Source organism: Rhinichthys klamathensis, unplaced genomic scaffold (assembly GCF_029890125.1).
Source record: "Rhinichthys klamathensis goyatoka isolate OS25496 unplaced genomic scaffold, OSU_Roscu_1.1 h1tg000566l_1, whole genome shotgun sequence".
In the NCBI taxonomy this organism is placed as follows: Eukaryota; Metazoa; Chordata; class Actinopteri; order Cypriniformes; family Leuciscidae; genus Rhinichthys; species Rhinichthys klamathensis.
In genome coordinates this window covers 295,662-321,860 of record NW_026607032.1, presented here as the reverse complement: position 1 = coordinate 321,860, position 26,199 = coordinate 295,662, and the positions used below count along the sequence as shown (strand labels likewise).

At 34.9% G+C, this 26,199-nt stretch overlaps 1 protein-coding gene across 4 annotated transcripts in view; it reads left to right on the top strand.

Moving 5' to 3' along the window:
• The window catches only part of astn1 (astrotactin 1), a 267,683-nt gene that overhangs the window by 75,750 nt on the left and 165,734 nt on the right, over positions 1-26,199 (top strand). For all 4 annotated transcript variants that reach the window (XM_056239481.1, XM_056239480.1, XM_056239482.1 and 1 more), the window contains 5 exons: positions 1,162-1,329; positions 7,743-7,827; positions 9,578-9,652; positions 14,899-15,036; positions 24,069-24,219. In XM_056239481.1, the coding sequence (XP_056095456.1) occupies positions 1,162-1,329; positions 7,743-7,827; positions 9,578-9,652; positions 14,899-15,036; positions 24,069-24,219 (617 nt within the window). The remainder of the gene's footprint in view (positions 1-1,161; positions 1,330-7,742; positions 7,828-9,577; positions 9,653-14,898; positions 15,037-24,068; positions 24,220-26,199) is intronic.

The window sequence follows — 26,199 nt, the reverse complement described above, 5'->3', positions numbered from 1 at the left end:
TCGTTAGTTTGTGCCACAGTTCAGAGAATCGGATCTGTTGGATTTACAACACGTGACGTCAATTCCTCCACTTCTCAAGAAATACATGACATTAAGAGGCCGGTGAACTGGGAGAAGAATAGGGTAAAATGTGAAGCTACGTACACAATGTGTATCTGATATGAATACAACGTGTATTATAATGAAAAGGATTAATATTGCCGCTTCCATAGAAATAAGCAAAATCAAAATCATTGTTTTGCTAGTACTTATGTATATTTAAATGTCTGAAATCTAAAATAAACATTATGTGGTTGAAAACACTTAATGGTTGTGATATATGACAGCACTGGCTCAGCGCCAGCCAACGCGCGAAAGCACATTTGTCACGTTACCGGCTGCAGTGCAGAGCAGCGTGTAGAAGACAGCAGCTGTTTTCAGCGTTTCTATCAAAAACTAATAAATTATAAAAAAAATTATTTAAAATAAAAGCGATTACAAAAGGAAATGTTTACTGTTCATGGTTTTTATTTTATTGTATGGAAAAATCCCATTTACAAAACAGACCGCCATTACATTTTTCCTCTCGCGCACCCCCTGGTGGCAGCAGCTCGCGTACCACACTTTGGGAATCCCTGTATTAAAGGAATAGTCCATACAAAAATAAACATTTTGTTATTATTTACTCACATTCATGTTGTTCCAAACCTGTATGCATTTATTTCTTCTGCTGAACGCAAAATAAGATATTTTAAATAATACTGATAACCAAACACTTTTAGTTCCCATTGACTTCCCTTGGGGTGAGTGGGACACAAAAATGTTTAGTTACCAACATTCTTCAAAATATCTTCTTTTTGTGTTCCAAGGAAGAAAGAAAGTCAGTAAGGTTTGGAACGACATGAGAATACAATAAAGATGACAGAATTTGGTTAAACTTTATTTTGATGGTCCATTTTAGACATTCTACTATCTACAAGTAACTTTGCAACTACATGTCAACTAACTCTCATTAGAGTATTAGTAGACTGTTAGGTTAGGGTTAAGTGACAGATTCTAAACTCCAACAAAAATTGCCCATTTATCTTTCTTTGGTACATGATTTCAAAGCTCACTAACAGATTTCATTAATTTACTCGATGTAACTCTTGACTGATATCCTGTCTGACTCTTCTCTTCCAGGCTCCAGATTTGTTCTGCTTCAGGGCAGCCAGCTGGATGCTTCTGATTGGCTGAACCCAGCCCAGGTGCTGTTGTACTACCAGCAGAATGCAAGTGGCCCCTGGGTCAATGATCTGTGTGGCCGCCGTCTCTTGGATCCCTGTGAGCACCAATGTGACCCAGATTCAGGTACAACACCACCCTGACACGATTCCTTACTTCACACAGCTCATCTAGAAACTCTGACACCAATAGGGAGACACATTCCGAGGGGGATACTTAAAAGGATAGTTCACCTTCATGTCGTTCTAAACTTTTTTTTGTGGACCGGAAAAGTCTTTTTCTTTTTTCTATTTTGTTCATACAATGAAAGTCAATGAGCCCAGTGTTGTTTTAGATACTAGGGGTGGGACTCTTTTGGAATCCTTCGATTCGATTCCAATCGATTCTTGGGGTCACGATTCTCGATTTTGAATCGAATTTTGATTCGATAAATGCATAGATTTGATTTTAAACTTTTAAACGTTTGGAGTTAGAAAAAATTTAACACACGCTGTTGCATTCTCAATATTTAGTGATTTAGTCACAGATAGAGGATATGTTAATTCGCTTTAACAAGCAGGTGCTGTTTGTTACAACAGCAACCGCTTGTGCATCTACGTTAAACGCGCTTCTCATGTGTAAAAAGTACCAGTACATAAGAGGCGTTAAGATCGCAAGAAAAGCTTGACGTGTGCCAGTAACTGTACATTATTTAAAGGGGTCATATAATGGTACATGCACTTTTACAAGTTGATTGTACTGAAATGTGTGTTGGCAGTGTCTGTACACAACCATCATATAATGATAAAAATCCATCCAGTGGTTTTGTTTTAATCTCCTTATATGTTTTCCCCTGCCTCAAATCGAGCCGTTCGTTTTTGTGACGTCAATAAAACGGACGCCCCTCCCACGATTGTTGATTGACGGGAGCGTTTCAACACAGACCCGCCCTCGCACATGAGGTAGCTGTCAATCATAGTCTGCGCGGCGCGGACCGGACCGGCGCGGTCATTGTTGATATGCCGGAGCACTGTCTATGAGCAGAATGGCGTCTAAGCGATTGTGGTGTTCTGTTCTTGGGTGTAATAACGAACACAGTCATTTTAATGTTCCTGAATCCGAACCGCTGAAGACGCAGTGGCTGAGTTTTCGAAGGGAATATTCCACACGAGCAACGTCAATGCTTTCATGTTTGCACAAATCATTTCACACACCAGACTGCTTTATAAACGAGGGTCAGTATAAAGCTGGATTTGCTAAGAAGCTTTGCTAAAAAGGATCGGTACCAGATATTCGTGTTCCTGCTGAACCTCCAGAAGAACGGAAGTGAGTGAAACGTTTTATTAAACTTTATATTAATATATTAATATATTAATCTTTGCAAATCGCTAGCTGCACGCTTCACAATGAATGCGTCTAAGGTTTACACTTAGGGTACATTACGGCATGTTTTCTATGTATGACGTTCTCAATATAATTCATAATTCCACGTTTATACTGAACAACGCGTTATGGTTATTGTGTTATTGTGTTACAAACGGTGTATGCACAGAACAGAGGGGCGGAGTGAGCAAAGCTCATGATCATTTAAAGACATATGCACTGAAACGGCGTGCTGAAAACAGAGCTGTTTTTGACCAGGTAAAATAAGTGTTTTCTTACAATACTAATGAGAATTTTTAATTAAAGTATATTACAAACTTTTAATTTAGACCCTAAAGAATCATATTAGCTTGTACAAAAATGGCATTATATGACCCTTTTCAATTCATTAAGATATTGATATAGGAACTGTTGTCAGGTAAGCTTCATTCATATTGTGTCCCCTGTTGCAACCCTATGCGCTTTGTAAACTGTCTGTGTGCTGCACTGCACTGTGTTCCGACAACATCACGTTAACAAACAAAATCAATTGTTTACATTTTGTGAATCGATTCGATTTCGTTAGAAGATAGATAGTTCTCCGACATACAGCACAATTGCGCTTTGACATACAGTTTCAATCCTGGCACGTGGTCATTTCTCAATCCCGTCCCCCTTTTTCTTCCACTTCACTTCCTGTCCTCTCTCCAACTGTACTATCTGAATAAAGGGAAAAATAATTCAGATCAATAATTTATATATATATATATTTTAAAATCTTATTGTGTGTTCCACAGAAGAAAGAAAGTCATACAGGTTTAAAACAATATGAAATGTACCGGTATTATTTTTAAGCTAAAATATCCCTTCAAACTGCACTTTGGGAACTGAAAAAATTCAGAAAAAGTGAAAAGCATAATTTTTTTTGCCTTGCCTTGATTAGTCTGCTTCTTCAACTAATTAATCATAAAATAATGTCTCGCTCCACCACTCCGCCCTAGTGAACAAGTGTCCATCCCCTCCGCTGTGTAAAATCAATGTGCTCAATGAACTGCAGTTGTAACGCAGCTTTCTTTAAAGAGCAGGAGGGACAGGAGAGAGGCATAGCTCTGATTCATCTGTCGTTTCATTTGCAGATTTCTCTGAAGGTGTCTCTCTTGAGTGAACAGTATTAAGTAATGAAAGCTTAATTGAGTGAGAGCTGTGAGGACAGTAATGCTTGACAATGAATCTTTGTAATGTAACACTTGGGCTTATACAGCTTCAGTGACCTGGATTTGAATTATTATTTCTTTTTTTTCTTTTTTTCTTTTTTCTTTTTTAAATTCATGGCTGGGCCGTAAATTAGGCAAAGCACAGATCAAATGGAATGCCTTTAGGATATTCCGAGCCAGAGAAGCATTACTATTCTAGATGATACTTGATTAGATTCAGGAATATTGGGTTGTTGTATGTGAGCACTTTGACCATCTAAGATCTCAGCAGTTTACTTATAATATGCTATTTAAACAGAACACGTACCCTTTTTAATTTATTTTCACTTTCTCAATTTCAAGTGTATTTAAAACAGAGTTATTTAAAACAGATTTATTTACACTTTTAACACAACTTTAACAGATTGCATATTATACATTTTGAATTTAATTAATTTGATTAATTGTAATTATTGTACTCTATTAACAGTCATAGTTCTGTACAAATAAATTTGAATAAAAAAAAAAAAACTCTTTATACAAGCAACATTATCCTAACAGGTAGAAAAACAAGATGCGCTCAAGTTTGTGTAAATTAAAGTTAAAGTAAATTTTCCCAGACATTTTAATCATGCCTTTTCGTTTTAATACAGTGGTGACATTAAAAAAGACAATTCTTTCTTTATTTTTTTAAATAACTGCTTTTATATTTTTGGATACTTTAGGACTTCTTTAGATTTGGAGGTTATATATATACTTGGCATTAGATTAGCATCATATTCCAGTTCCTTTATTTCAATAGTTTTATTGTTAAAGAAAAAAATCAGTACACACTGCATAACTATAAAACTTGATGGTCCAGTGTTGATGAATAATCTCAGGCAGTGGGCAGAAGTTTTTCTGTTTGCATCATACATTTTAATGCTCTTTATCTGCATTTTGCCACCAAAGATTCCAAGTTTGTAAGCCGAGATTGATCAATTCAGTTTAATATTTTTTTCCTGTCAGGCAAAACATAGTCAACAGGCACCCAGGTACATCCAAATGAATGGTAATACATTCATTTTACAGGAATTTTGCAGATCATCTGCAGCTGGAATCAATCCAACATTGTTATCATTTGTTGACAAGTTCCGCCCGTTTGCATCCATAATTCAAAAGAGGAGCTCCATTGGGCTTTGAAAAGAGAATCTTCCAAAGATAAATGAATCAAAGTTGGACCTTTGGGAACCTGCCTTGGTTTTCTCACAAATGAAATCTAAAGGATGAGGCCTTGGAACTGCCAGGGTTCAATAATTGCATTGTGCTTTTTTGTATGATGCATTCTTAATGAAAGGCGCAGCATGTGTAAACCGTGAGACTGTCTCAATCAAACAGGAGAGGGAGATACTGATGAAAGTGGGGATGGAGAGCTACAATAACTGGGGCTGTGTGCGCTTTAAAAAAGATTGTAAATCAGAGGCACAGAGGATGTGTAAAATCTGAGATGAGAATCGGACTGATAACAGGCCTCTCGGAGCCCCTGTTCACCTCCCTCATTCCCATCGGGCTTCAGGGGACATTTATTAAACAAGAACATGCAATGTTGTGTCTCAGGCTACCTGATCCTTGCACTTTCGTTTCATTAATTTGACTGAATAATAGATCCCCTACAGACTCTCTCCGTGGTCGCGGAAAGGAATTACTCTGGACTTAAAAACTTCATTAATAAGTAATTCTACACAGTCACTCTCTCTGTCTAAATCCAATAGTTTTTTTTTTTACACACATGCACATACACAAATATAAATAAACGAAATAAATGGAGAAATCAGCAGTATTTTGTACAGAGCAATCATTACGCCTTGTTTGCCTTTTCGCAAGTTGTTAGATTTGGTTTGTTTTTAACATGCTGAAATGCAGAAGAGTTGTTGAGCATGGATATTAATGTTTTTTTTTTTTTTTTTTGACAAGTGCTAAAAAATTTAATTTAAATTGAATTGAAATGGGTTCTTTCAGGATTATACATGCATTGTTCTAATAGTTGTTCTAGTTTTAGGTTAAATAGATATCTTTCTTTTTTTAAGTGAATGTAGTTTGAGAAGCTGGTGACAATCTATTTTAGGTTCACCATTTGTAGCTTCAACTTTTAATTTCACTAGTCTCCTAATTAATTTGAGGTTTCGAAAATGACATGCACAATAAATAAATAATACAACTAGAAACATTCGGAAAACAGTTAAGCTGGAGTACAGCATGTCACACTGCAGGACGCTTTTGTTGCACTCTGCAGTACATTTTCAAGGTATTAAGCAATTTTGACACATTGTTTCTAACAGATAGATTCCCATATGCTGCGTCAATACAAATAATTAAAACTTCTTTTATGCTTCAAAGCTGAATATTTTTTTTCTTTTATGTAGATTTGTCACATGGCAGGACTATATAAACAAACATGGAAGTACTTCCACATACACATTATAAATTTAATTTTAACATCTTAAAAGCTTGAGAAATGTTTTTTGTTTACTTCCTGCTGGGGTCCTGATTAGTTACATTTACAAGAATTCCCTACAGATTGTCACCCCAAATATCCACAAGGCTCAATAAATAGTATAGACTATAGGTTTTGTTCTATAGGCCTCTTATGACTTACCGTATAGAAAAAAAAAAAAACTGCTTCTGCATATATTCTGTGAAGAGATAAATTAAAAAGGTATGTATTTCTTATGCATACAGCACTGGCTGAGTGCCTGCTGGATATCAATAATGATCAGTCAATCACAGAGGGTACACTGGGTACATGTTTCCTGGCAAAATTGTCATTTACCACCCAGAGTCATAAAGGCTCCCTGCATCTCATTTGAATTGATAAAAACGCTATTATTACCTATGGTACACAGTTAATTTCAGTTTTACAAATTACTTTGGAAAAAGCTAAAACAGTTAACTATGCAAATAGCATAGTGCAGTGATTGGCATTATTCTTGGCCCTGCCAAATTGTGCCTATGATCAGTAATATATCAAATTAAGTGTTTATGACCCATAATGGTAAATTACCCTTTTGCTGAGCTGTACTTTATTTTTTTGTTGTTGTTTCAAGCGGACAAATACACATTTAGTAAGTAAAATAAATGTAAAGTTTATTACATGTCATTGCTCCGTTCTTCAGTGTCACATGATACTTTAGAAACCATTCTAATTGGCTGAGTTGGTGCTCAAGAAACATTTCTGATCATTATCAATATTGTGCCTCTTAAAAATGTCTTAGGATTATTTGATGAATGAAAAATTCAATAGAACAGCAGTGTTTTGAAATCATACTGACCCCAAACTTTTTAACAGTAGTTTGTATTAATATATTTAGCAAAGGTTTAATAAGAGACAAGTAAATTGCTAATACAGTAAACTATATTGATCTATCACAATTAATGTATGATTTAGTTTTGAAGATTGCCTTGAACTGCTTTTAAATAGTTTAGCTTTCTTTCCAACTTGCATCTTCCACTACATACAATTGCCTTTCAAAAAGTTTTTTCTCTAGTTAGTCAGAGCATCAGGGTTGGAAATCCAATATTAGTCTGCATAATGCAGAATTTAAGGTCACTTATATTCCATTAGCAAATCTCTGGGCACATAATCACTGGCATTGTCAGCATATTGATGACTACTGCTTTGCAAAAAAATGTCAGAAGATATCAAATGTTTTCTTTAGCCTTTTCCACACATTGTCTTCCCACTCGTAACACATTTGTTTCCATGTTTGTAAATGCCGTTCTTCCTCTGTGCCCCCTCTGTATTTGCATCAGTCTTCTTCTCACGTGTTTTTTTCAGGACGGGGTGCGCGTTCCTTCGCAGGGTGCAGCCTCGTCAGTCCCATGAACCCAAATCATGAGCGACATGGCTGCGGTTTGCCCTGACAAGACTGATCAGTTGAACTCAGAGTGATTAGACCTGTCTGAACCATGAGCCCTACTGATCTTATTGATAATGAGGGTTTAAATATACTAATTGTCTGCTTTCAGGAGAATGTATCTGTTTCGATGGCTACATGAAGGACCCTGTTCACAAGCATCTATGTATTCGCAACGAATGGGGCCCAAATCAGGGGTGAGTACCATAAACATCTTGTGTCGACTCTGATATACAACAGCGCTACTACAATCAGGTATCTGCCACCTCGAAGTTGGTTGTGCTTCTTATCTGTAGTAAAAATGTCTCCAGTGATGATAGCCAGCCAGGTGTTATGCACTGTAGGGAAATTACATTGGCTTGTTTGAATTAATTAGCTTTTTTTGCATGATGTTCTTCCTCTGGAATTGGAAAAGGGATTAGTCCAGTAAAGCTCTGGGTCATTTTAGATTTGTGTGACAGTGATTTGCATTTCAGTAAACCAATGAGATGTATGTATTGTGCATTTTTAAATTGCGTTACACGTGTAAGAAATGTTGTAATTCGTCACTTGCGTGCCTCGTCCAATAACTACTTTTAAAATGATCAAAGTGAATCTAATTATTTTTCAATTCTGCTGTACTTCTTTTTAGTTTCCAAACTTTTGTTGTTGCCCTCAGATATTTTAGCAGAGGACTGAATATAAGATTCACTGTATCTGAACTGATGCTATCTTTGATCTGAGGTAACAATGTCAGCAAGCACAAGTCAACAGATAGATGAATGAAGCACAAATGCGAGATAATGGCATAAAATATGAGAGTGTTTTGCTTCTTAACAGTCCAGAAATAATGAAAGCACTTAAATGTTAGGAGCACGCGTTTCTAATCCCGGAAATACTTGTATTTAAGACGTTTAAAGTTAATTAGACCCTCCCTGAGGAGATTTTAACATGCTCATCTGGGTTTGAGGCTGTCGCTCTGGAGCAGTTTGATTAAGACTTGGAGGTGAGGAAAGCCTTGGCATTTTAATTGGGAGGAAGATGGGAGTGATGACAGTTGGTGAGATGGATCCGATAATTAGAAATCAAATTGGAACAATCAGTAAGATTGCCTTAGGGGAGTGGAATAGCACTGGATGTGCTTGTTCCCTTTGTGCCATGCTGTGAAGGTGTGAACAGTTTTTAATTGACTCTAACACTTAGTGGAGGAAAAAGAAAGTCCGATGCCAAATGCTTTTCAAAAGTTTCAAAGTGCCAAGATATTTCTGAAACTGTTTCCTGCAAATCCATGTGATAACTTTGTGGCACAGACAACAAATGTAGATGTTATAAAGAAACTGACTTTAGTGGTCAGTATTATTTTATTTTTTATTAATACATTTTTGCACCTTCCTGTGGTAATGGATTCTCCGAACGTTCCTGCTTTTGGAACTCTTAGGAATTATGAATGCTGCAGGACAAATGTTGATGTCTAAACAGCTGTAGGTGATCTGTGGTGTGAAGTGGTCTAACCAGGCTGTGAGTGCTCTTTTGCTGTGAGTAACAGCTTACTTAGAGAGGCATCAGCTCCTTGTCTCTTCTCTTATACTGCAGCGACAGCCCCTGTCCCCACAGCTGCCTCTCTGCATTAATCTCCATCAGTTCACATAGAGAACTGGATAAATACACACTTGAAGTCACGCTCACGTATATACGGCACTGACTGAGTTGCTGCTGTTGGTCGCAGTTTTTACATTGTATCTGCTGAAAGCAATCCTGTGATGTTCAAATCAGGAACATAACTGGTTTGATGTGAGTTCATAAAGGAATGTTTTCATCACAAAGTCATGCAATTTTAAAGGTCATTTGGCTTAGTGAAGACTGGCATTGTTTAACAATGAATGAAGAGTCTATGGTGTGACATACAGTTTTTTTGTATTATTTCAATCATTAATTATTCATTTTGTTTTTGCCCTTTCTGTTTTGCAGCCCATGGCCATACACAATTTTCCAACGTGGCTTTGACTTGGTGATGGGAGAGCAGCCATCTGATCGCATTTTTAGGTGAGAAAAAATATCAGTTTATTTGTACTATAAAGTTTGTGACCCAGTTCGAAATGAATAAAAAATGTAAAAAAAAATATTTGGAAGATGTCTATAGTTTTACGGCTAAAAGGTTGCCTTTACGGCAAAATAATTATATAGAAGGAGAAATGTCTTAAATATTTTGCATACTGTTTTACGGGTTATTTCACTTTTTTCAAGTGATAAAGTGTTTACAAATTGCTTAATTCATAAAATTTTAATAAAGCCAGGATGTGAAAATAAATTAAAACAAACTTAATTAATTAAAACTAAATCCATAAAACCATCGATGTGAACCCCTAAAAGGTTCTACTTGTGAAGCGCCTGACAGAAACCAGTTTGAGGCCCTATTATATAACTTGTGTACATAAGAGTGTACATAAAACACCAGTTGGTTAAAAGTAATTTAATAATAAAAATAATAAAGTTCAGAAAAATGAAGTTAGTTCTGAGAAAAGTGCCAATTGTAACGCAGTTCAATTCATACATCCTTAAGTTTATCTTAAATGTCCAAATACTTGTTGGGGCTACCTTATAGCAAAATATGTACATTCCATTATATATGACTGCAGAAAATGAGCTTTGAAAAAAAAAGGTGCTGACAAGTATGTAATAGGTTTCTGTTGAGACGGAGTAGCTTGTGAAATGCAGTATACTTATTTTGTCATTTTGGCTAAGCTGACATTTCTTTATTCAGCTTCAAAGAGCTCCTTTCACAGTTCAAATAAAAACTTGAAAATGGAAAAATGACGTAATTACTTTTAATACGGGGCCACCGAGTGCATTTGCCTACAAATACAAATGTTATCCATGTAAAAAGGCAGGGATTTTGACAATGTTTACTTCTGGCTACTGGAGACTCATGACTAATAAGTTCATTGCTTTATGTACTTGAGATGTTTCAATCTGTGAGGTGTATGTATGTTTTGGAATATTTAGCAGTGCTAATCCAATTGTAGCAACATATAAAATCATAGTTACCTTCAGTTGCCATGCATAATCTTCTTCATTTGCTGAATTATTCATAGATCTCATCCTTGACATTGCAAAGTCCTTTGATTGTTGAACCCTAATTCGTTTGCACAAATCGCAAGCAATTTATTTACAAATTTTATGAATCGGTGTTCTTTCACATTTGAAAACAACACCGGGAGGACATCTTGTAATTGGAATCTGTGTTATACCCCCGAAAGTGTAAAATCTCATATCCCTTTGCTTTGGGGATCCAAACAAATGCATTTCATTGGGACAATTAAATGTTTTATTTCCAAACAAACCTGCACAGACGTGAATGTGTGAGATGACTTGAATGAAAGATTTATTTTCAATTTCACAGAGCCTTTCCTCATACATCATTGATTTGTGCCATGAATGAATAGGAAAGGCCATAATCAATTTGGAATGCTTCACTTATTCATTTATATATCTAGCTTTCAATATCAGTCTCAGAAAAATGTGACTGATATTTGCTCAACTTTGAAAGTGGCAGTACAAGAGTGAGAGATGGAGAAAAGATGTGTTGAACGGTGCAACTAAACGTCAGTATTTTTTAATCTGGAGTTTTATAAACACTTCAAATCACTCTGTAATCTCATTTACTTTACAATCTGCAAACCATTCAAAGTTAGAAAGAGCCTTTCACACTCAAATCATGCATTACGGTGTCAGTAAACATCCAATGCAAACTTTGGTACCCACATGATAATGTCGGATACTGCTGCTTTTAACAGAACTGCATTTTATGGTTATTTCTTTTCCGTCCTGTTCTGAGGTTGTGTCTTTGTTTGTCATTGAGGCAGAGTGCTGAGATAGTTTAAAAGGTACCCTGACGTTTTTTGATAGATGTGTTTTTCCCCTTTTAACTTCCACCTGCGAGGCGGGAGTTTTATCCCGTTCTCACGATTTTGTTCAATAATCCATTTACAAGTCACTTTTCTGCAAAACTCAAATGTACTGTAGCCGCTTCACAGTAGCAGGCGACAATATCCAAATGTGTCAAGCTTCACGTTTTGTCCTCGGTTTCCTGAATCTGTATATTACAAAACACTTGGGTGAGTTTTCAGCAAATCTGTGGTGTGTGGACATACCTTTTTGGGATGTCATGGAATTATGAAACATCTATGATATGGATTGCACTAAAATATCAGTCTGTTTTCAGTCTCAAATTCGACAAGAAACTTTTACTTTAACAGATCTTTGTTTTTACCATTAACAGCAGGAGAAAACGCTGTGCACATGAAATGAACAAGGCTTAATTGGATGTAATGTAAACGGTAGCTGATGATGGATGATATATTGACAGAAATGAGTTTGTGGTTACAGTTGATGAGGCACGCGCACCACCCCAGGTGTGATGAGATAGATTCATGTGGAGAAATCCAGACGGATGAGTGCAACTGCAAAACAAGCTTGCTGTGTATTGCAGCATATTGTGGTCAGAATTCAAACGCAATTGCATTTTCTAGTTGTGCAAAATTTAAACTATACATTAAATGCATATTTGTCTTTGCATTTTCCCCACAATTGGCAGTCCTCTTGTTATCGATGCATTAATAAAGAATGTTGGTCACAGTTGCTTTTCTGTCCTATCCACTTGTAATCCTATCCATTTCGTGTAACGTGTTAATAGGAATGGTCTCATTTTCATGAGAGAAGTTATCATCTTTCCTTAAAAAAAAAAAAAAAACGCATTTTGATTTGCATGCATTCTTTCGGTCAGTACTGTTGTTTTTTATTCAATTGTATTTTTTATTTCAACTAAGAATATTTTGTTGGTGCATTGATGTCTGTGAGGTTTTAAATGTAAATGAAATAAGCCTGTTGATTAATTGATTGTTTATATTTTGCTTTCCCCTGCTTCTGTAATAATAAGTTATAGGGGAATATGGAGATCCCCAGTCTCACTAGAGGAAACAGATAATGAGATGCCTTCAACTACTTTTATCATCAGTTCTCAGACGCTAGTACAGCTCTGTATGCACAGTGAGAGTGCAGAGTGCTATAATTGAAGAACCTGCATTTGAACCTAGGTAAATAAATAAATTATCCTGCTGGCAGTGGCTTATTTATTCAAACATGTGAAAAGATGCAAGTTTAATAGACTGAACTGTAATAAAGAAAAGCAATTCATTGCACAGTTTTAAACAGCAGCAGACGGACAGTTCCATTCATAGTACACAAGAGGAGGGTAATCTGAGTATTAGTTGCTTTTCTTTTTTTTTGTAGAAGTTAATTCATGGTCTGTTTACTTAGTATTATTCTTGTTTGATAATTTTTTGAAAGAAACTTGATTTCAGCAAGGTATGAGAAATTGATCAAAAGCAACCATGAAGACATTTAAATTTGATAAAATATTTAAAGACAAATGTAAAAAAAAAAATGCTATTATGCTAGTCTCTTGAACTTTATATTAAATGTATCATAAAATGTAGCACAAAAATGTAAACAGCACAACGTTAATAATAATAATAATAATAAGGTTCAGCATATTAGAATGATTTCTGAAGAATCATGTGACTCAGTAATGGATGGTGAAAATTCAGATTTAATGTACATTACATTTAAAAAATATATTAAAATAGTAAACAGTCTTTTTATATTTTTACAATATTTCACCTAATTACTGTTTTTCTGTATTTTTGATCAAATAAATACAGCCTTAGTAAGCATCAGAGACTTCTTTCTTATCCATCCTAAACTTCTAAATAGTATGTATATTATAAACAATAACAACATCACCTGCATAAATAAAGCCAGCACAGAGTAAAACAATATTCCTATAAGAGTAACCACATAATTAATGCATGCCGCAATATGTGCTGGGAGCTCGCAAACCCTTAGCAAATCAGCAACATTATTAATTATAAAACAATTAGCAGTTTGGACAACATTAGAGTGAGTATTGTCAGTTTAACAGGTGTTTTTCTTTTATCTAGATTCAAAGTGATTCACAATTCTTAGTTGGCTATGTGTGACTCAAAAGCCCTGTACACTTGATAAACTGTCATTTTATTCTTACAGTGTAGGTGTAAATCACATCTACACATGCATAATACTGGAAAACTAAAAGCTTTCAATTTTGTAATCATACAGTATTTTAGCTGGCATAATGCATTTTATGCAAATAGAATTACTGAGGTGATTGTTTAGCTCATATATGAACAGACTTCGTGAGGTGCATGGGGTACAGGTTCATCAATGATAGTTTAGTTTACAGGGGAAAAGCAAACGAATGAAGGAATGAATCAGCGAGTGAATGAATCAATGAATCATTCAAGTACATCCTGGCTATTTTGAATGCCTGTTTTCAGAGAGAGAAAAAAGCCTGTTCATACTTGTGTCTTAGACACTTTTTCCATTGTATGCAAGTCAATTCTGGACAGAACTGCATTTATTGATTGCATGTTATGACACTAAGTCGAAACCTCAGGACTCCAAAGTGAATTGAAGTGAAGTAAAAGAGAGCTAGTTTGTAGATGTGCCAGTTTTCAATTACTCCTACAAACTCTTTGGACCTTCGGTTCTGGGCATTATTTTACAATGCTAAGTTGTTGTTTTTTTTGTAGTCCTCAATGAATATCCACCCACGAGTTGATCTTATCTGCCTGGACGTCTCTCAGCAGTAAAACCAGGGGGGTTTTTAAGGTCAGATAAGCATTCCAGTAATGACTCAAGTTTTAAAATGTGCTACTGTTCTAGAGTGAGGGTCAAACTGGAAATGCTGTTATATGCGATTTTTCAGGAGAGAAAAGTAGGAGTTAGGAAGCTATTTTTTTCGGTCAACTTAAGAATACAATCAATTTGAACCTTTAGATGGACCAGTAAGAACACATTATTTGTTAAACCCCTGTGCAACTGTGCAGAGGCGGATACAATAAACCAAGTAAATAAATGTTTTTACATACTGTACACGTCTCTCATGGGGGATGTATGGATTTGTTGTTTTTTTCTTGGCAGAAATCATTCTCTTCAATCATCGTCTCTTTTTTTCAGTCTGAAAATGTGTCGTTCGTTATTACCCTGGACACCACTATTTTTAGATTCCTACCCAGAATTTCAATTTAACCTCCAGGGTTCCTCACGTGAAAAACGCCTTTTCTTTTTTTCTTGAAATAAAAAAAGAAAAGAAAAAGAATTGTAAATCTATGTCATCCAAATGCCTATTTTCTTGTCTCACAATGTAGAAGTACAGGTCGAAATATTCACTGTGCCTTTTTGTGTTTCAGATTCACATATACTCTTGGAGAAGGCATGTGGCTGCCACTTAGCAAAAGCTTTGTCATTCCTCCCGCTGAGCTGGCCATCAACCCTTCTGCCAAGTGTAAGACAGATATGACTGTTATGGAGGACGCGGTGGATGTCAGGTAGGAGATGACATTTTCAATCTGTTTCAAATAAGAATAGCTGAAGAGTGTGACATATTAAAATGCGTTAGTTCCTAAATAAAAAAAAGTTTAACCAATCCTTGAGCAGCCTCCTTAATGTGCTATAAAATTGATCCTTCGCTCTTAAAATGTTACCAACTGTTGCCTTCCTCTATTTTATCATACATGCGCTTTACCTTTTTAATACAAGTCTTTGAAAATCCATGGTGTTTAGAAAGTGAATTTTATGGAAATTTTACAAATCTTTAAATAAATCTTGAGAAGTTAATTCTGTGGATCTGTCGACCCCTCAATTCCAAGTGAACAGGCATAACATCATTAAGAACACTTACATTTGTTGCAATTGATTTATGTATTGGTTCAGGACAGGTCAAAATAGAGCAGAAAGTTAATTCTGTATTTAACACAGTGAATGTGTTGTAGAAACATTAGTGCGATTTAACTGTCTAAAAAACTGTATTGTCACAATATTGTTTACACTTTTACCACTTTATGAGTGCGTTTGAAAACTGCACCGTTCATGAACATTTCTAGTCGATTCCTATGATAATGGGATTTTCAATAAAGTTTTTCTGAGATAACAACAGTAACCAAGCTAGGCAGAGCTGAGCAAAGGGCTTCGTTCTCTATTGCTATTGACTAAAAATATCACCTAATTAAAATTGAACCATGTATATTTTCTTTTATATTATTTCGTCATGCCATATTTCACAAGGAATTGTCAAAGATAATGATATTTAAATGTGTTTTTTTTCTCAGACATTACATGCACTTGCTCGAAAACACTGGTTTCACTCTAGTTAAAGTTTAACTAAACTTTACAACAACAAAAAACACAGTTTAGAAAACCACAAGGACAATTACTGATCTAGGATGTCTTGGGTGTCTTTAGGTTGACTGGATAATTACAGTAAATTACAGCAACATGCCTGTTCAGTGCCTGTGGTTGCAGACTTTTAAGTAGCCTCTGTGCTTTCAATGTCGTTTACAAAAGTCATTATGTGGATACAGTTTGAGACTTTGCAAGTTAATTAAGGCTCTAAAACACTTTGTCGAGACCTACATCCTTACTTTTTTAGTTAGTGTATATTTCTTCAGATATTCTGTTGAGATTCCTCATTTCTGTAGTGAGTTTTAGCACCTATTGATTTAATTTAGCCTCGTGAGAAGTATGGTACATCTTGTGATTTGTCAAATATAAGGATGGTTTATTGATAATGGATTCCACTGAGCCTCTTTATTGAACTGCAACTGATTAAAGTTTCCAACCAAATGAGCTTTTTCCTTTTTTTTTTTTTTTGTAAATCCTCACAATTGATGTGGCTTGACATTATCCAGACATTGCATGGGCTTTGAATGCATTGCCAAAGGGCACATGCTGATTTGATTAATTTGTTTTTTCCCCCAAATTGATTAATCTTGTGATTAGTCTCACACTAAATTATCATGGTAGCTGGTGCTTAAAGGAGGTTTTAAATATTTCAGTGCTCAGGGCCTTAAAGGGAGTAAAATGGAAAAGTTACTTTTGAAAATTCAATTATAGATATGGTTTTATTCATAAGAAAAAAATAAAGTTAGAAATAAAGTTAATAATTAGAAGAGGGATAACTTTTAAAGTCAGATATAGTTAGTTTTCTGTCTAATTTCTGTCATTTCTGTCTCTAATTAATTCACTGTCCTTAAAACAGACACACACACACACACACACACACACACACACACACACACACACACACACACACACACACACACACACACACACTCTGTTTCCATGGCTGTTCATTTGTCTGTTATTGTCTTTCCAACTCATATTTGTTTTTAAAAACATGCTCATGAAGGTTTTATTTAGTTATATACGTACATGTACCATGTACATACACCATATAAGTACATGGTGGATATGGTTTCTTCCCTCTATCTCAATTTGTATTCCTTTTAAAAAGGTCCTCTAAGTGTGTCCTACTGATCTCCTGCAGAGTGGCTAGCTTCACAGGGTCCACTGTACAGAATTTGGCAGGCCATGCGGTCCCTTGGCCAGGGCATATTGAGTATTGCCTCAATTCCGAGTGTTTTGAGAGCACTGGAATATTTTGAAGGAAGACTTATCATGTTATGCTGAACATTCGTCATAGAGATAATATACTGCCTGATCTTTAAAAGGATAGATTACTAAAATATGAAAATGTTGTCATCTTGTTCCAAACCTTTATGACTTACTTTCTTCTGTACTGTAGAGCAGTGGTTCCCAAACTTTTTGAAAGCATGGCACCCCTTTATAGCATTTTTTTCCCCCCACGGCACCCCAACCCAATTAAACTAAACGTACATGTGTACATGTTTAATATTCAATGAAAATAGCATATAAATGATCAAATTGACTTGTTTTATCAAACAACTTAAGAAAAATAAGAATATTAAAAAAATATTTAAATTTTGTGTCATTTAATCACTTTTTACACTCACTGAAGTTAGCTGAGCAGCGTGTGGGACATGCCAGAGTCACATACATCCAATCAAAGAAAATGGTATAAAATGAGAAACACACATTTCAAGAGATTACCATTGTACTTCTATGTGTGTAAATGTTTGTTGATTTATCATAAAACCTCAGAATTTCCTTATTTTGTATTATGTTCATGATGACTGGCACTTTTGCAGTGATTTTGACCCATATATAAAATTAAATCTAGATGAGCAAACAACATATGAAGCATAAAAAGCAGCATGAATTTATTATGAATGCATCACAACATACAGCCTAACCAGAGGTTACATTATTTAACTCTTTAAATAATAACTCCAATGACATTTTTTCTTTAGTTTCTCATTTGCTTTGTTCAAACCTGACCTTATACCTTTAAAAAATTAAACTAAAATATCTGTGGATGGAACTGTGTCGCGGGCATATTTATGGGATACATGTGCCTGCTTTTGCGAGTAGCCTACAGCCTCTTGATATAAGGGGGTAGATCGAGGATAGTGCAACTCGTAGATCGTGCTCCACTGACTTTTTTGTTTTTCACGTATGCCAGGGATGAGAATGCAAGCTATATCTTTGCTCTATCCTGTCAATATCTGCGTGAAATATGAATTAAGCGTGCACTAGTAGAGGGCGGAGCGGGCGATTTAAACTTTAAATATGAATGAAATATATCATTGTTGTTTCGGTTATTTATATTCGATTGGACATGCTAATATGTTGGTGTTTTTATATATTTTCAAAATATATGCTATAAAAAATATTATATGGTAGGATAGTTATTTTAGGCTGTTTAAGTTGGAAAAAAGCTGAGATTCTGCGGCACCCCTAGCCAGTTGTCACGGCACCCACTTTGGGGAACTACTGCTGTAGAGTACCAAAGAAGATATTTGGGATTAAAATCGGTGATGTCAGTGCTGTTTTGTACAAAGACAATTGAAACATTCTTCAAAATATTATAATTTATGTTCCAAAGAAGTCCTACAGGTTTGGGATGACAGTGAGTAAATGATGAATTACGATTTATAAGTAAATCCTTATTTAAGGACTATTTGAATCGGTTGTAGTACTGTATATAAACCAATAGGGGTGTCATTAACTCTATTGAAGAAAAAAAACTAGCTGGCTCATTGGTTGGAATTTATAGAATTGTTTGACTTGGCATAGCCTACTTATGAAAGGCTGAGGGAAATTATATATTTAATCATCATTACTTGCACTGATCATCTTTGACCACTGTTAAAGCTGTAATTAATTATTGCTTAGAGAATTAAATATTAGTATAATAACATATTTTTATAATAACTTGAATGTCTGTGGACTGCAATTCCCAGCACTAGTCAGAGCCTGCTTGTTTGGAAAATTACCATTGCTGTCGACGTCGTACATCACACAGTAAATATTTGTTCATTTCAAGCACAGCAAACACATTTCGCTACGGTTGTGCAAGCGAACCAGTACACTGCTTCTTCTCCCAGCAGCATAATCTGATCCAAGGAAAAGCAATCTTGGACCTGCACAGAACAATCAGTTTAGAGAGAATACAGGGTAGACTCTGTATTGGTGTCTATCAAGTAGATTCTTCAGTCCGTGATCATAGGGGGTCCGCAGCAGCATTGCAGGGGGCCTGCCAAATATTGTTTGATCTCCACATTTTCTGGGGGAAAATTACAATATATATAATAAAAAAAAATGCAATATTAAATTCAACCAAAGGTAAAGTTCAAAAGTTAAGATTCAGCATGAAGGCTTTTAATGAGCTTGTCCCTCGAACAAGTAGCACAAAAGTTTTTTGTGTGTGTTGTAAATATAATTTATTCTGAAGCAAAATTCTCATCAGTGTTCAGTCAGCTTTTACATATTTAAATATGCATATTTATGATATTTTAACCTTTATAAAGAGGATTTTCCCTAATCGTTTTAAATATAGCCTATGCTTCATCTTTCATTTTAAATTCTTAAATGTGATCAATATACACTGAAAAATTACAACTGCATTAAATAATGTTATGAGATTGGTTTAAATATTTTTTGAATATACAAATAGGACATATTGGAAAGAATGATAGCCTACTTTTAAACACGAAACTAAACCACCAGTAGGGAGCGGCAGGTGACGTTTTAATGAGTGAGATATTGAGTCATTTATTGAAATGATTCGTTCAAACGGCTGAATCGTTCAGGAATGAGGCAGTTGTTTGATGGGTCATTGAATCTTTGACTCAACCGATTCGTTCAAAGTGCTGAATCATTCAGTAATGCGGTTATGTGTTCCGGTGCTGCGCTGTGGTTCTGCTGTGATCTTTGTTTGGAACTATTTTCGCTGCTCAAATAGTACAAAAACAGTCAATATCACTTACAGTGTCTAAAATGTAAGTGACTTGATATCAATTACTTGTTTATTGAACTTTCTTATGAAATCAGTGTCACATTATCAATCGTGATGGTATTCAGCACTCGTGGTCGTCGTGTGATGTTGCTTAACTTTATCATATCATATGTTATAAAAATAAAAATTCCACATGATTTTTTTAACCGCTGTATGTTCATTAATTTTCTTTGCGTGAACTGCGCTCATTTGTTTCCATTTCTCCTCATGAGGCTGCGTGAGCCTCAACAGCACAACCTTGTTACCAGCTTGTTACCATAGACATAATAAATACATAGACGCCCTATTGGCCGCTTTGGAACGTTGCTGCGATACGTCAACGGGTCCGCCATTTTGCGGAGGGCAAGACTGCGCTGTGAACAAATGTAAGTAAACATGGGAGCTGCGTTTTTTCTGGATAAAAACAAACTGTTTTTACATTTATCAACCGATTTCAGTGGTTTGTATGTGGTGTACAAAAAGTTCCATCTCTAGTTATTTAAAATCTCGATAGTTAGACTTGTAAAATATTTTTTTTAATAAAGAATGGTCAATTAAGCTCAGGCTTGTCATGTATCTGGCTTTTTATTCTTGGATAAGAATGGTGAAGACCCCCATACTGAGATATAATTTAAGTTTTCTTATTGTGGAAAAAGCATTTTCTGTGATTGACCAGATTTTAGCAATAACAAAGATAACTGATGGATCCTTTATAATAATACGTTATGGTACAACTACAGTGCAACGCAAATAGTAAATATAACATAAAGTGAGAAGTAATAGTAAATAGTTTAGTCAATAAAATAAACAAATAGTATACAGCAAATAAAATAGTAATGATTAGTATAATTATATAATATCATAAGTACAATAATACAATCATAAAAATATTGATAATAGCATAGTTTATTAATAATACTATAATAATAGCAATAGAATAAGAAATATCAATTACAGAATATACACAATAAGAAATAAGTTAAATAGTGACTTTAATATTTAACTCTTTTTGTTAAATTTCAGTTTTATTGATCAGTATAACAGAAGTAGCTTCAGTCAAACATACAGCAGGATACAACGTTAAAATAGCCTAAATATAAAGTTATGAAACTTCACTTTGCCCTCAGCCAAAACGATTTACCAGGGAACCATTTATAGATTAATGAGACCAAAGATCGCCCGTTAGATATACACAAGACGAATTATATCTCATGTTTAACCACTAGACTACAGACATCCGAGTCAGCGGCAAAACTTCAGAAGCACTGGCCGAGGTACGGCTGTTCCAGGCGGGGTAGACGAGCGCTGAGCGCATCTTACAACTCCGAAAACGTCAGATCAAATTTTTAAATAGGCGCTATCTTTATAAACAAACCACATATTTGAGCTTTAAACAACTACATTGTCGACTGAAAAACTATTTAAACTACATTTCGTGACACAATAACAGTAGTATTTTTAAATGTATCCTCTGAACGTTACTATTACTAATTAAATCATGACCAAATACAACCAAAAACAAACGTTCAGTCTTGCTTGTGAAAGGTAATTCCTCGAAAGCTGTTTTCAATTGTGTGGCGATGTGTACAGCCCCAAACAGCGCAAAAAACAGGCATTTTTCTCAATTCCTGGTATGAGAGGTATAGGAAAGTTGCCATCCCCAACATGGCGGCGCCGTTGACGTACGCTCCAGCGGCCAATAGGGCGTCTATGTATTTATTATGTCTATGCTTGTTACTGTCAGACAGTCAGCGGCTGTTTGCGGATTGGTTGTAAGTCCGATAACGATAATAACTAAAAAATTAAATTACATTTTAAATTTACTAATATTGTAAGTAAACAACAATAGTCCAAGTTTAGAAAAACATTTTTATTAAGACTTTAAAAAAGAATTCTGCATCTATTTTTAGGTGTGCCAGCTGCTACTGTGGGTGGCACCGGCACACCCGTGGCTACGCCTATGGGTCCGGGTGATCGGAACCGCACGCTCACAATGAAAAGAAAGAAAGAATTGTCAGAGCTCTGTCACCCAACCAAGAATAAACAGTGAAGTGACAGATCTAACAACTATTATTATAATTTTTATGGGTAACACTTTATTTTACAGTGTCCTTGTTACACATGTTACATGTAATTACCATAGTAATAACAGTAAATTATGCATACTTACATGCAACTAACCCTCAACCAAATACTAATCCTACCCTAACCCTATAAGTATATAGTTGCTTAATATTACTCAGTAGGCTGCTTAAATATAGAATTACACTGACACCTTAAAATATAGTGTAGCTAACCTTTTTATGTTATTATTTGTATTATTGTTGTTAATAATAATAATAGGCGAAGTTGTGGCTAACGTCTCCAGTAACAATGGAAGCTTTAGAACAATAACAGAGATAATGACTGATTAGTGTCTTAGCTTTTGATTAAAACAGTATTATGTATCTCATTTGTTTCAGAGTGAATCTTCTATTACTTGGATGGCCTTCTTTATTATAGTCTTAAGTGAAGGTTCATTTTAATTACTTCTTGCCGCTGTTCAAAAGAGCAGGCTGCACTTTTCCAGTGTCTAGTTTGAAAATGCTTGCTTTGTATTTGGAGTTAAGCTACTAATTAGAGCTTCCCAAGACTTTCTGTTCTAAGCCCTGCCAATTGAGATGCTTTGTTCACAGAGGTAGATTTGTCTCAATTTGTTCAAAGTGCCCTCATTACTGTGGAACGGGAGTCATTATATATTCTGCCTTATTACGATAACATCTTCCCTAACAACCAAAACATCACGGCTTTAAAAGGTCTGCTTTCCCTGGTACTCCTAGTATTTAGCTAAGATTGGTGGTAGTGGGAACCTGAGGTGAGAACCGCAATGTTCTTTATTAAGTAAGGTGGCCATTCACTGAGAATCCCCAGCGAATATTGTTAACTGTGATGCTGTTACATGAAAAAGTAAATCTCAATTATTCTCCGGCTGCAATATAGACAAATATGGTATGACTTTTTTTATTCATTTTTTCTTTTTTAAACATCTCATATTATAAGGAATCAAATGTTCGTTGATCTTTTTTAGCAGGACAGATAATGTTATTCCCATCTTTATTTTTAACAGTCATTTCAATCTGACACATTATAATTGACACATTTCAGTACAGCTTTATTTTGTGATTCTGAAGAATTAAGCAAACTAACTGCAGTAACAGTAGACATTTAAATACTAATGTTCGGAAAGAAGGTGGAAAACTGTCATGAAAATTAAAAAAAAAAAGGTTATTGTTTTACTTATGATAATTTAATAACTTTGCCAAAATAACCATAACCCCTTTAAATAGTTCTTCAAAATATTGTAGGATTTTCTTTTATTAGTTTCAGGTTTTAGGACTGAATGTATAATCTAAAAAAGTAGCCACTAGTTTCTTAATTTCTTCTGTTTCTCCCCCTCTCTCTTTTTAAATTATTAATTTATTTTTGTATTTATACATGCACTTATTTGATTGTCATTTACATAATTTTTAAACACTGACAGACCATGACACTTCATAACAGAAAAATTGTAAAAACAACTTGGAATGTAAAGGCAGTATTTCTGTCTTGTAACTGAAATCACAGTAGCAGAACTATGAATCCATTTATCACAGCATTCCACCTCTCCAGCAACCTGGTGATTTCACACTCTTAAAATATATTAGACAATAAAAGGCCACTGGTTCGCTCCTTCATCATGACCACTGCCCATTCATATTTCATAGTAATGATAAATATTTGGATGTTTCAAGTGCTCTAGGAAAGGGAGGAAAAACATCACCCAATGCAATTTTCCAGCCACATAGCTGAAACCAAGGTCAGAGCAATGCAGTTCATCTGTTCAAGGTTTAGCCATCAGTGTGGTGTTTACTTTTGCTGCTCTGTAAAACTTTTCTCTTTAACTGGATTTATGGTATAAGAGACAAAGAATAGTTATTTTCTACCTCACATTACTTGCCTCTTTAATATGCAGTTCTTGACCTGTGTAGGTAATTTTCTGTGTATTCTATAAAGTAAATATAACATAATAACAACCAGAATATAATTATGCATTTTCCTAATGATGGCTAAAGATGCTAGAGGTTGTTTGCCGTATAATTAACCTGCCATTACTAACTGAGGTTTCTATGCATCATTGTCCATCAGGGAGGAGCTGATGATTTCTTCGTCCTTCGACAGTCTGGAGGTGCTGCTCGACTCTTTTGGGCCTGTGCGAGACTGTTCAAAAGACAACGGAGGCTGCAGCCGAAATTTCCGTTGCATCTCTGATCGCAAGCTGGACTCCACTGGCTGCGTGGTGAGTTGTCTTGAGACTAATGAAATGAATTATGTTATGTTAAATAATTAGTTACATTTATTACAGAGAATTAATTCATTAATTCAAAGACATTAGTATGCATCATTTTGATAGATTGAAAAATGACTTTAGAAGTACATGTATTGTTATTTTTATGCTCATATTACAAATGCTTCAATGGTAAGAATCTCTTATCCCGTAGTATTATTATTATTTTAATTGTAATTTTTTTATCAATGATGATTAAATAGCTAATCGAATTATATATTCAATTTAATTCACATTTTTTTGCATTGCGCTTTTTACAATACATATCGCTTCAAAGCAGCTTTACAGAAAATGCATGCGTCTTCATTACAATTTAGAGTACTTGGTTATCAGAGGTGACTGTGCCCAAGTAATGTCCATATGTCAGAAATGTACAATTCTAAATTAATACAAATCATGCAGTTCATGTAGGCAGAAACAATGATCTTATTAAGAGGTTATTACAAGTTGTGATCATATATATATATATATATATATTAGGGCTGTCAAATGATTAATCGTGATTAATCAGTTTTTTTTTTACATAATATATGTGGGTGCACTGTGTATAATTATTTTATATATATAAATACACACACATGCTTGTATATATTTAAGAAATATTTTCATGTATATACTGTATATAGATTTATATATAATTTATATTATATATAAATATTTTATATATAAATAATATTTTTTCTTAAATATACATGCATGTGTGTGTATTTATATATATACAAAATAAGTATACACAGTGCACCCACATATATTATGTAAAAAAACTTTTATTTTGGATGTGATTAATCGTGATTAATCATTTGACAGCCCTAATATATATATATATATATATATATATATATGTATGTGTATATGTATGTTTGTATATGTATGTTTGTATATGTGTATATATATATATATATATATATATATATATATATATATATGTTAAACTGGTAGCCCCTGTTATTTGAGTTGTTCCATTGTCTGTCTGTCACCCTTTGGAATTACAAATGCATCTCTTTTCCTGTCACTTCCAGCCTTCTTCTTATCTCTCGTTTGATGCTTTCCCTGTTTACTTGTTTACAAACTGTCATAGCCTCAAAACAGAGATAAAATGAGCCATTTCTATGCCGGTACCATCATAAACTTCACAATGTTTCTGCAAATGTGAAGAAAGAACACCCTCTTGTAGTCAATTTCTATAAAAAGCATTTACTTTTATAAGTTAGGCCTTTCTTGTCTGCCGAAGGAGTTTGTTTCACTTACCATGGAAAATCGTATTTGTTTCTTCCATTTCTTTTTCTTTTACATCACACTCACTCTCTCTTCCTCACTTGTGGCTGTTAAGCAGCCATGAAATGAGCCAGGGTCTCTGATTTCACTCACCATCTGGCTGAGGTACGCTTAAAGTGCTTGATTTCTCACTCTGGCACGCGCCATGATTAGTGTGTTTGGCTGGCCTTGCTGATGGGAGGATTGTTTCAGCCAGGGTTTATGAAAAGTGCTGTGTCTCATCCATCTTTCTGACACTCATTTCCTTCATGATCTCCTGCTCATGTTTATAAACATGCGAATCAGGATTTGTTCAGGTGCGTGTCCAACGCGGGCCTTATTGGATATCTGTTCCTGTTCATCGTGTTGTTTAATTTGAGAGATATTTGCATTGATTGTATTTTCAATGAAGCCTCTCAATCCTGAGTGACAATGGGTGTCAAGCATCTTTCTGTTTTGTTTTGCATTTACATTTAATCATTTAGCAGATGCTTTCATTCAAAGCTACTTAAAAAAATTGTTTTGTTTTAACAACATGGTAGTTCTTTAAATTAGTGTAATTAGTGTAGTCTAGTTTAGCATACTATTTTAGAAAATCAGTCAAAATTGCAAATAAACTTGAATGTGGTCACCATGCTTCTTTGTATTCCATGGGGGGGAAATCATAGCAGCAAAAAT